Genomic DNA, 12,914 nt, shown 5'->3' with positions numbered 1-12,914 from the left:
AGCCATGAAATTTTCCGCCCCTGAGTTTGAGCGGGTGCCCTCTTGTGGCCGAGAGTCCCTTGAGAAAGAAAATATCATCTCGTTCAAAATTTTATAGAACTCAGCCCGAAACCCATCTGGGCCCGGAGTTTTATGTGTATGACTCTGTCAAATTATTAACTCAATTTCATCCTCTGAAAGAGGCTTTTGTAAAATTGTAATGAATTCATCAGGTAGAACAGGGAGGTCTATACCCTCTATGTAAGCATTATTATCAAGATTCAGCTCGTTAACGAAATCATAAAGGTTAGAGAAAAAAATTGCGAAAGAGGGAAACTATTTCGTTATTATCCCTAGTCAATTCTCCCGATGGTAACCATAAAGAATTCACTTGTCTATTTCCTTCCCAACGCCTAGCCAATTTTACCAATAATGACCCCCCCCCCCCTTTGTTGCTATAGCAATGTAATTTATATGTATACTGTAGAATAGGTGGAATTTAACTTGATGCTGATAAAACAAAGTATTTAATAAGGCTTGTGTAGAAAGTAACTGTTTCTCATGGGTACTTTTTAGCTCTTTAAGTAATAATCTGTAATCTAGGATTCTGATTGACTGTCACCAATTTCTTTTTAATGTCTTGCCAATTATTGATTTTGTTGCAGGTTTTCAGCCACATCCAGCAGAGTGGTTTGACAGTAGTCATTCTCTCCACTTGTCCTGTTGCTCTCTACAAAACTCCTGAATCTACAGACACAATCCGGAGCCCATTCCTGAGGGCCCTAAAGACAAAAGAGTTTAAAGATGTGACCTCATGCCCTCTGATGGAGCCTCCAAATATAGTGGATGGGTTCCCTGCAGCAGGTACAGTCCTGCCTTCTCTTCTTTTGTGTGTGACTTCAGCTAGAAAAGAGCAGGCTGAACCCACCTGTGAAAATGCTGCCTTACTACACTCTGCTTATCTAGTGTGTGTCGCTACACAAGACCCAGTCAGTACATTTGACTACCCGACGTGCACCAAGTCTTGCTGTCTGTTACAGGAGGATACATTTTCTGTGTCTGGAAATGTGCAGTGATGGCATGAATAAATGGTTATAATACATCTGAGCCATCTTATCTAACTTCCACTCCTATTGCAACAAACTATTATAATCTTCATATTCAGACCCGATGCAGGGTGCAAAAGTCTGTTGTATTAGTGCCTGTGGGATATCAGACTGCCCCTGGAACACTCCAGTTCCCCAGGGTACAATTCCTCATTCCTCCCAGTGCAGCACAACTTTGTTTATCTTTTTTGTCTAATTTATCATTTTCTGTTATAATTTAAATAATTTAACCATTTAATCGATATTCATTTCAATAATTTAATAACTCAGCTTTTCAGCCTTCAGTTCATGCATCCCCTATAGGGATAAATTAGACAAAAAAGATAAAGTTGTGCCGCACTGGGAGGAATGAGGAATTGTACCCTGGGGAACTGGAGCGTTCCAGGGGCAGTCTGATATCCCAGAGGCACTAATACAATAGACTTTTTGCACCCTGCATCGGGTCTGAATATGAAGATTGTAATACTTATAATACAAACTGCATAAAGAGTAAACTAGTTACTCGCCCTGGATAAGGGCGGGAGATAAATAAAAAACAAAATTAACCCGGCGAAGGACCTCATACACCCGGGACATTACTCACATTTTTTTCATGGATTCCTGGGGTCGTGTATTCATCATCAATCCTATTCATATTTTTTAATTGTCTTTTTTGGCTGATGCGAACAAAAGATTGGCTGAAAAAACATTGAATTTGTGTGGTTGCAAGAAAAATGAATATGGTCTTGAATGAAGTGATGTGGATTTGGCATAATCGATGAAGTAGCACAGCCCCTGATGAAACCAAGGAGTGAAGCGATTAAGTAACCGTCGGGCTAAAGTTAAGTTTCTTTTATTTTTTTGCACATCATATTAATAATTCAACCAAAAAAGACAATTAAAAAATATGAATAGGACCGATGATGAATACACCGCCCCAGGAAGGACATGAAAGAAATTTGAGTAATGTCCCGGGTGTATGAGGTCCTTCACCAGATTAATTTTGTACTAGTTTACTCTTTATGCTGTTTGTATTGACAGTTTTTTTGAGTAACTTTAGATTCTCAGTTTCTTAATAAATGCTTACTTAAGTTTTATTAACATTTGATATATTGCTTAAGCATATTACAGATCTACGGTAAGTGGTTTACAATAAAATACAAGTTCTTAGAACTTCCCTACCTGTCCTGAAGGCTTACAATCTAGCTAAAGTACCTGAGTAAACAATTATTAAAATAGAAAAGATATAACAAAATTCCAAGAATTGTGAGAGAAAGGTACAATTCAAATTAAAAGAAAAAGATAAATAAAATTAATAAAATAAAAAATATATAAATAAGTTTAAGAGATTGGAGATTGAGCAAAATAAATTCCAATCTGGTGCTGTCCAATCATCAATCCGGTCCAATAGAGCTCCACATCTGCAAGGAAGGATCAACACAGAGAAGTGATGGTGGGCTGTGGGGCCATCTCTGCCAGAGGTGAATCAATCAATGGCTGCAATCTGGACCCAAGAGCAGAAGGCAAAGAAACAAGGAAGAAGAGGCAGGCCACGAAAGGTCATCCGACGCTGCACACCATCCAGGCAGGTCCCACCGATGCAAGCTAACAGCACAGCCTCCGTCAACTGTCCTTGGTCCCGGCCTGCCAGAAAAGTGGTGCACAACAATCTCCGGTGCTGGAAGGAAGGAGCCAACAGTGCAGGCATCAGGCACAATGCAGTCCCGCCAGCACAAAAGGGTTACTGCGGTCCCCAAGAACCAATCCAGTGCCCGATTCAAGCAGCGGCATCCACAGTGCAGCCAACAAGCAGAAGATGAGAAGAGAGAGTGCAGGGCAGAACTGGGCTCAAACACAGCAGCCGCTCCACTCACAGTCAACCTCAGCATCCAAAAGAGAGAAAAGAAGAGCTGTGATCCTGCAACAATCCTCAGCTGTCACCAAACGCAGGTAGGAAAGGCCTCGGCTAAAGATTAACAGTTCAAGGCCTTCAGGTTCTATAACGGTCAAACTCCTACATTTAAAGATGTTAGTGATTTTCTGACTCACCCAGTGTAAAATTAAAAGTAAGATGAACAGAACCACATTAAACTATAAATAAAGTAGATGAAAGAAACAAAATAAAGTTAAAACCAGCAAAATAAAATTAAAAAACAAAAGAGGGAGACACTGAAGCCCAGGTCTTAATCAGACAACATTCTAGAATGACACCTGTAATTACGACACCTTACAGCATGTTTAATCCTCCTCCCTGCATCCCTCCCACCCCTACTTCCAAAATAGAAGGGTTGTGTATATTTTGCATGTGACTCGTCTACATCCCATGAGCAGAGAGGCACTGTGAGCATCGAGTATAGAAGTGCTGAACACAAAACATAACATAAAACTCACTTTAATGCTGCAAAACCGTTAAGTTCTATGCAGTTCACAAAAGATGAAGGATATACAAGAGAATACAATAATCGGGATTTATCTAATTTCCAAAGGATTTGATTAAGGGGTATGTTTTTAAGGCAGGCCAAAATTGTTGATAGGTATCAGAAAGCATAATCAAATCATTCAAATCCTTGTCCCATGAAAGGACAAAAGACGCTGATGAAATCTTTTAAATTTACAGCACTTAGCAGAAGGATACATGGAGAATTGTTGAGAACGCACTGCTTAAAACGATTCTCCATGTATTTGTTATTCCACGTATCTACTACCATAGGACTTTGTGGGACCCCTGAAGAAGACTATCTTGTCGAAACACGGACCGTGTTGGGTCCTACGATCTCAGTGGAATAGGTCCTTAAGGTTTTTAGGTGGATTATTTTACTTTCAATAAAGTCCATTTCAGGAACATCGTCACTCCACAGTGTTTTTTGGTTACTCTTTGGGAGGGACCATACATGTGTGTGTGTGTTTTATCCCAGAGAGAAACTGTGCACACAGGATGTCTGATGCTCCCAGTGAAGAGGTTGTGGATATATCACCCCAAGCAATGTGTCTCTGGCAATTCCACATAGTAGCATAGTAAATGACGGCAGATAAAGACCTGAATGGTCCATCCAATCTTCCCATAAGTTATACCTATTAAAAAAAAATTTTGACATCCTCTTCCTACAGCAGAAGTGTTGCACTTACCCAGGCTAGATTGTTTGTGTAAAGTTTGGTGGTGCTTAGTTATTTGTTTATCCTTCTCTCTATCTTTTTTTTCTAGTCCTAAGTTATTGTCAGGTATGGCAGATTCCTGCCGTGCTGTACCAGTGCTACACTGATCTTCCCAATCTGGATCTTGTCACTGTAGAAGCCTTCAAGCCTTTGCTTTCATCACAGAGTCTCAGCAACTTGGCTGGGGTAAGATGTGTTTTTAGTGTTAACATGGTTGTGTGTGTGGGAGGGCTAGTCTATTGCTAAACCAAAACCACAGAACAAAGTGGCTGCTAATAGAATAAAGGGGCAAAAACGGTCTGATAAAGAGAAATAAATAGAAAAGTGAATGAGAAATATCATAAAATAAATTCCAATCTGGTGCTGTCCAATCATCAATCCGGTCCAATAGAGCTCCACATCTGCAAGAAAGGATCAACACAGAGAAGTGATGGTGGGCTGTGGGGCCATCTCTGCCAAAATGTCCAGCATTTTCCCAAAAGGAGCCAACTTTTATCATTAGGGGCATAAGGAAAATGAAGATTCTGAAAGCTAATGTAGATAAGATGGCAACACAGCCATGTGATTATTGGTTCCTATAGCAAGAGAGGGTCTACTGCGGAGACCATAAGCTTGGAAGCTTAGATCAGTACCCATCACTGGTGATAGTGATGGGCACATGCGCAGAATAAACGCAAAAAAAACCAAAAATCGAGTCGTTGGGATAAGAACCTTTCACCGGACAGCGGGAGAGATGCCCATTACTTCTGCCACCAACTAACACCCCCTCCCTAGCAGCAGGAGAGATGCCCAATTTCTCCTGCCGCCAAGAAACACATCCCCCAACACCCTTCAGCGGCAGGAGAGATGCCAAATCTCTCCCACTGCCAAGAAACACCTCCCTAACCCCCCTCGGCAGCGACAGAGATGCCCACATTCTCACGCCACTACTCAAACCCCCCCCCCCAATGCCTCCGATGACCCCCCTTACCTTGGTTAGATGGCTGGCCAGAAGGATGCCTACTCCCTCTGGCCAGCTGGCCCACCTATTCAAATGGCGAGCCTTCTCCCCAGTGCATCCGGGGATGCACCGGGGAGGAGCTTAAGTCTTTGATTGGTCCAGATGCATAAGGCCCCACCCATAGGAGGCAGGCCAGATGGAGTAGGCAAAATGGAAAGCCCCCCTTTTGATGACGGTGCTTTTTCCCTCCCTCCCCTGATGACCAATGCTACTACCTTCCACCCCCTACCCTGATAACCAGCACTGCTATCCTCCGTGCCCCCCCCCCCCCCGATGACTGACAGTGCTATCCCCTTCCCCCATGACTGGCACTGCTATCCTCCCACTACCACTCCTCCCTCCCCCCCTCTAGAATTCTCGCTCTGGGTCAGTGGGGAGCGGGTAGTGGAGGATAGCAGTGCCTAAATGAACAGTATAAAGAAGAACCAGACTTCATAGTCTGGCTCTGATATTTTTAAAGCAGGCAGTGGATATTGTGTTTTCAATGCAGTTTAAGTGGTGGAAGTTGCCTTTGGGCTCTGATGATTCTTTAAAGCAGACAGCATATCTTTTGTTTTTAGGGCAGATAGTGAATCTTTTTTTCAGCAGATTGTGAAGCAGTGAACTTTTGTTTCTGAAGCAAACTGGATGATTTTTTTTTTTTCGGTAAACTGGGAGACTAGTTGTCTTTTGTTCCTGAAGGTTTGTTCTGTGTTTAAAGTGAACAACAGACCCTGAACTCTTGTTTTTAAGGTAGATAACATACCTATGCATTTAGATGGATTTTAATTCTATGCATTTAGGCCCCGCTGCTCAAAGCTCTGGCACCACAGTATTAAATACTATGGTGTGAGCAATTTTTCTTTACCAGGTGATGCTCAGCACAGTAGCAAGCAAATTATATGCATGCTATTCATGCGGAGAAGCCCCAGTAAAAAGGGGATGAACTGTGCCTCCTCCCCTCCCCATTCCTGGTATGAGAGGATTCTGCCACTACTGTTGCCTTCACACTTTTTGGGGAATCATTTTTGTGCATTGGCCTTGGTAACTGTTGGAGATTGTTTTATTGTTCCATGGGAGACCACAGTTGTCAGATCTATCCTTTTTGCATCATTTTATTTTATAGTTAAGGATGTACAGTTATATTGTAATAAGATTTCTATGCACAATTATGCTTATATTATTTTTTAAGGTGAATTTTTCAATAACTACTTTTCTTTGAACTCGACAGTGATCTTAACTATCAAAGTTTATAAACACCTATTAACTGTATAGTCTTACTGGAACCTCAGGCCACCACTCAGAGCTCAAACTCGTTCATTGCTCTAAGCTTTATGTGGAAGCTCCTCATCAGGTCCTTTTTATATTATTTTAAGCCTCTTTATGCTTTTGCAATTTGTTTTTAGTTTTTTTCTTAAACAGTTTAATAACCAAACTCAAAGCTTAAGACATTAAGCAATACTTAGCTCGATCTTGTGGTCTTTGGCTAAGGGGGGACATCATACCAACATGTTTCGCTAAACAGCTTTATCAAGGTTTTATGGCTAGTGGTCACAAATCCTGGCGGCAAATTAGAAAGGGGTTAAACCTTGATAAAGCTGTTTAGCGAAACATGTTGGTATGATGTCCCCCCTTAGCCAAAGACCACAAGATCGAGCTAAGTATTGCTTAATGTCTTAAGCTTTGAGTTTGGTTATTAAACTGTTTAAGAAAAAAACTAAAAACAAATTGCAAAAGCATAAAGAGGCTTAAAATAATATAAAAAGGACCCGATGAGGAGCTTCCACATAAAGCTTAGAGCAATGAACGAGTTTGAGCTCTGAGTGGTGGCCTGAGGTTCCAGTAAGACTATACAGTTAATAGGTGTTTATAAACTTTGATAGTTAAGATCACTGTCGAGTTCAAAGAAAAGCAGTTATATTGTAAGGCACTATATCAAGGCCCTTTGAACATTTCCTGGGGCATTCACAGAATATTCAGAATGAATATACAAATGAGAGATTTGCATACAATGGAGACAGTCCAGATCTCTGCATCTTCATTGTGGATATCCTGGAAACCTGTCTGACTGGTGTTTCCAGGAGTTTTAGGAAGCCTTGCACTAGCTACATAAAGTATATTGCAGGTAAAATGGGAGTCTTCTATTTGAGGGAGAGATGAGGCAAGGTTTGAAGCAGGTCTCATCAGCAATGCATAGTCACCATTTTGTTTCTGTTTCTTTTTCCTTTGGCAGGACCCATCTAAAAGCACAGAGGTAATGAAGAAATTAATGAAAACCACTGAAGTTCAAAGTAATCTGTATATATAAAGCTCATAGCGGAGCTAAAAATGTCAGCAGATCACAGCTATGCTTTTTTTTGTGTGTGTGGTCATTATTTTGAAAGTTCTTCGAAATTGAAGGGTGAGAAGCTGCTTTCCCAACATAGTTCTGAAAAAGTCCTGGAGGATTTTTAACTTTTTTGTTAAATCTTTTTTTTTCCCCTTATGGTGTCTTTGAACATCTTTAAGTTCTGGATATTGCCACCAAGTGGCAGCAGTGCTTTATGTTCCTGAAAGAGAGCTGTAAGTAGCTTGTATAAATCGCAGATTGTAACTTGATCCAGTATAGTGTGTTCTGGTTTCATTTTTAGAAAATGTAGAATAAAAAATTTTTCCAACCTCTTTGTATCACTAATTTTTGTACAACTTGTCTGTTTTGCTGTTTTTTAATTTTAAAATGAGCAAGAAGAAAAGCCAAAGAGGATTTTGCTTTTATGTAGACCTGTTTTATTTAGTCCTGACAACTTGTATTAGTACTACTTCTGCTTATCTTTTTTATAGTGCTACTAGACATATTCAGCACTCTACACAAACACACAAAACAGTCCCTGCTCAGTAGAGCTTACAATCTATTCAAGATAAACAGGACAAATAAGGGATTAGGGAGGAATGTTTGCTGTGGGAATGATTGAAACAACATGGGTATTAAACAGGTGAATAAGGGGTTGAGAGTTAAAAGCAGTCTCAAAAAGATGGGCTTTTTAGCCTGGATTTGAATAGGGCCAAAGACAAAGTATAACTATGAAAATTATAAGAGGACTTTGTGAGACTGGGAATCAAAATGTCAGATGATTGTTTAATGTGAGTGAGTGCAAATTGATGTATGTGGGAAAGAGAAACTATAGCTACATGATGGGTTCCATGTTAGGTGTCATTGAAGATACATTGAAACCCTCAGGTCAGTGTGCGTTGGTGGCTAAGACAGCAAATAGAATGATAGGAATTATCAGGAAAGGAATGGAAAACAAAGATGTTACAATGCCTTTGTATCGCATCTTGAATACTGTGTGTAGTTCTGGTTGCCTTCAAAAATTTGAAAAGGTACAGAGAAGGGCAACAAAAATGGTAAAAGGGATAGGATGACTTCCCTGTGAAGAAAGGCTAAAACAGCTAGGGATCTTCAGCCTGCAGAAGACTAATTAGGGGAGATATGATAGAGGTCTATAAAATATTGAGTAGAGTGCAAAAGGTAGATGTGAATTGCTTGTTTACTCTTTCCAAAAAATACTAGAATTAGGGGGCATGTGATAAAGCTACACGTTAGAAGATTTAAAACAAAATGAAGAAAATATTTCTTCACTGAATGTGTAATTAAACTCTGGAATTCATTGCTAGAGAATGTGGTTAAAGCAGTTTAGCGTGGTTTAAAAAATGTTTAGATCATTTCTTAAAACAAAAGTCCATAAGCCATTATTAAGATGGTTTGGGGAAATCCACTGCTTATTCTTAGGATAAGCAGCATAAAATCTGTTTTACTCCTTGGGATCTTTACTCTTTGTGACATGGGTTGGCCACTGATGGAAACAGGATACTGGGCTTGATGGACTATTGGTCTGTTCCAGTTTAACCACTATTGCCATACTCAGAAAGCCCTTTTCCAGGCATAAAGCGCAGCAAAATAAGAAACGGAGTATAGAGATGGCAGTGGAGGAGAAGGGTACAGACAAGAGTGTCACCAATGGGGTGCTGCGGGGCTCAGTGCTTTTCCCCCGTGGCTCTTCAACATTTTTATACACGATCTGGACATTGGTACGACGAGTGAGGTGATTAAGTTTGCGGACGATACAAAGTTATTCATAGTGAAGACGCGGGGATTGCGAAGATCTACAAAGTGACAAAATCAAGCTTGAGAAATGGGCAGTGACATGGCAAATGAGGTTCAACGTGGATAAGTGCAAAGTGATGCATGACGGTAACAAAAATCTCATGCACGAATACAGGATGTCCGGGGCGGTACTTGGAGAGACCTCCCAGGAAAGAGACTTGGGAGTTCTGATCGACAAGTCGATGAAGCCGTCTGCACAATGTGCTGTGGCGGCAAAAAGGGCAAACAGAATACTAGGAATGATAAAGAAAGGGATCACAAACAGATTGGAGAAGGTTATCATGCCGTTGTACCGGGCCATGGTGCGTCCTCACCTGGAGTACTGCATCTAGCACTGGTCACCGTACATGAAGAAAGACACGGTACTACTCGAAAGGGTCCAGAGAAGAGCAACTAAAATGGTTAAGGGGCTGGAGGAGTTGCCGTACAGTGAGAGATTAGAGAAACTGGGCTTCTTCTCCCTTGAAAAGAGGAGACAGAGAGGAGACGTGATCGAAACATTCAAAATACTGAAGGGAATAGACTTAGTAGATAAAGACAGACTGTTCACACTCTCCAAGGTAGGGAGAACAAGAGGGCACTCTCTAAAGTTGAAAGGGGATAGATTCCGTACAAACGTAAGGAAGTTCTTCACCCAGAGAGTGTTGGAAAGCTGGAATGCTTATCCGGAGTATGTTGTAGGGGAAAACACCTTCCAGAGTTTCAAGACTAAGCTGGACAAGTTCCTGCTAAACTGGGACGTACACGGGTGAGGCTGGACTCATTTTAGAGCACTGGTCTTTGAGCAGACTGCTGAGCACGATGGACCACTGGTCTGACCCAGCAGCGGCAATTCTTATGTTCCCTTGGAGGGATGTAGGAATAGATAAAGAGAGGAAAGATATTGAGAAACTGCAGCACAAATGAACTTGTAAGTCAGAAAAAGGAGTTTGAACTGTATATAGAAATGGACAAGGAACCGGCGAAGTGACTTGCCAGAAGGACTTTTGTAAGAGTAGTAACATTGGTAGATGATGTGCAGAATTTTGAACAAATTGAAGGGGTGAAGGATTACTGTATATACTCGAGTATAAGATGATCAGAATATAAGTCGAGGTACCCTCTTTCCCCCAAAAAAGGAGGAATAAAAGTTGACTCTAATATAAGATGGGGTTAATATTCATCTGCCCTGCCCTGCCCGGCTCTGCATCCAGCCTTCCTTACTCCCTACCCTGCCAGGCTCTCCCCCCTCTCTCCCAATATCCTGCAGGCCTCCACCAAGCCTGATGTATGACCTGGTGTTCCAGTGGTAGGCCAGGATAGGAGGGATCCCTCCTGTTTCCTGTCCCAGGCGACTCTTGACAAATGGTTTACCTCCCTCCAGCCTCCCCCGTGTACCTTTTTGAAATCCTGGTGGTCCAACAGTGTACCAGGAAGGAGCAAGCTTTCTACACTTCTGCCCCGTGCTGAGACCCTGAATGGCTGCCTCGAGTTTCCGCGGCCCAGCAATGTACCATGCATGAGTGAGCTTTTTGTGCTCCTGTCCAGCCCTGAGCCACTCCCTGAACAGCTGCTGCCAGTTCTCATGAGTCCCGTGAGTACTGGTGGCAACCATTCAGCGAGCTGCTCTGCGCTGGGCAGGAGCGCAAAAAGCTCACTCCTGCCCAGTACACTGCTGGACCGCAGGAACTCGCAGCAGCCATTCAGAGGGATTCAAAACAGTATGCGGGGGCAGACGGGAGGGAGGTAAAAAAATTGTCAGAGTTAGCCGGGACAGGAGACGAGAGGGATCCCTCCTATCCCGGCCCACCAGGTCATATGGCAGGCAGGCAGAGGCCTGCAACAAGTCGGGAGGGGGGGCACTGACCCAAATATAAGATGAGATGCCCATTTGGGGGCCACTTTTTTGCCTAAAAATCTCATCTTATATACAAATATATACATTAGTTGCAGTAATTTAAGTGGAAAATGTTGGAAGCATGGATAAAGATTTTAGCCATTTGCTCAGAAAGGAAGAGATGCAGTTTGGTTAGAGAAAGAAATTACTAGTAGCCTGTTGGACATAAGAAGAGAGAGAGAGGGGGATCAAAGATGACCTCAAAGCTCTGAGGTGTGAAGACTAGATCACAGTTCTTCAACCACCAGTCCGTGGACTGGTGCCGGTCCGCAAAAATATCTTGCCGGTCCGCAAAGGATTCGGGACCCCGCCGCAGCAAAAGGTGCCGGCGTCGGCTGACGTGCAACTTCCTGTTGCCGTCGCTATGCCGGCACTCCTGCCTGCCACCACCGACTCCTACCGCGTATGTCTCCACACCCCCAGAAAAGCAGCAGCAGCTCTGTGTACTTTTAACTTCGGCACACAGCTGCCCCTAGGCAGTATTTTAGCGCGGTTTTATGAGGCAGCCTCGGGGCCTTTGGTAGGCCGGCCCACATCGCATCATCGAAACGGGCCGGCCTACCAAAGGCCCCGAGGCTGCCTCATGAAACCGCGCTAAAATTCTGCTTAGGGGCAGCTGTGTGCCGAAGTTAAAAGCACACAGAGCTGCCGCTAGCCTACATAGAGGAAACATTTGCTGGAGAGGGAAGGAGGGAAGGGAGAAGGGGTACTCCTGGACAAGGGAGGGGAAGGGGCTACTGCTGACAGGGGAGAAGGGATAAGGGGAGGAGGAAAGGGAGAAGGAGTACTCCTAAACAAGGGAGGGGAAAGGGATACTGCTGACAGGGGAGAAAGGGAAGGGAAGGGACGAGAGTTACTGTTGGTTAAGAGGAGGAGGAAAGGGAGAAGGGGTACTCCTGGACAAGGGAGGGGAAGGGGCTACTGCTGACGGGAGAAGGGGAAGGGAAGAGAGTTACTGTTGGATAAGGAGAGGAAGAAAGGGAGAAGGTACTGCTGGACAGGGGAGGAGGAACATTGGAAGGAAACAGCTGGCAGGGGGATTAGAGGAGGGGAAGGAGTCAGAATGGAATGGAGATATCAGATGAGGGAAAGGGGAGAGACAGGAATGACAAGGTAGAGAGAGATTGATGCTGGGAAGGGGGTCAGATGAAAAATAAAGAAAGAGGGACAAAGATGCTAGATCTGGTGTAGGAGAGAGGGACATAGAAAGAACGCAGATACCATATAGGAGGGGGAGGGGTAGAGGGCAGACAGTGGATGGAAGAGGCAGATGCTGGATGGAAGAGAATGAAAAGACGATGAAAGCAGAAACCAGAGACGATAAAAGGTAGAAAAAAATAATTTTATTTTTATCTTGTGATTAGAATATATCAGATTTAAAATATGTATCCTGCTAGAGCTGATGTTAGACATAACTGGGGAGTGAAAAGCCCAGGCAGTGCATCTTTAGCTTCCAGCTGGCTTAGGGCTCTCTCTGACCAGGAGGCAGTTGCCCTAGTTGCACTCCCTCTAACACCATTCCTGCCATGTGTGACTGCGGTATTCTGTTAGCATGATATTTGTGTAGCATTCTGTAATAATTTGGCTTATTCAGTTTTCTTGATAGTAGAGGGGATATATGTGAAGGGGAGGGGAGACGGGTGTTTTGTTGATCCTTGCCCTATATTTATAAAATGACAATTGTACAGAATATTGTTT

At 42.9% G+C, this 12,914-nt stretch overlaps 1 protein-coding gene across 1 annotated transcript in view; it reads left to right on the top strand.

Annotated features, from left to right (window-relative positions):
- PSMG1 (proteasome assembly chaperone 1) overlaps positions 1–7,857 on the top strand; it is a 40,017-nt gene extending 32,160 nt beyond the window's left edge. Inside the window, exons 5-7 of the mRNA XM_033943415.1 lie at positions 645–843; positions 4,267–4,403; positions 7,430–7,857. Of these exons, the coding sequence (XP_033799306.1) occupies positions 645–843; positions 4,267–4,403; positions 7,430–7,504 (411 nt within the window). The 3' untranslated portion in view covers positions 7,505–7,857. The remainder of the gene's footprint in view (positions 1–644; positions 844–4,266; positions 4,404–7,429) is intronic.
- Positions 7,858–12,914: the final 5,057 nt, after the last annotated feature.

This window comes from Geotrypetes seraphini, chromosome 4, assembly GCF_902459505.1.
Source record: "Geotrypetes seraphini chromosome 4, aGeoSer1.1, whole genome shotgun sequence".
Taxonomy (NCBI): domain Eukaryota; kingdom Metazoa; phylum Chordata; class Amphibia; order Gymnophiona; family Dermophiidae; genus Geotrypetes; species Geotrypetes seraphini.
This window is presented reverse-complemented; position numbering and strand designations above follow the sequence as displayed.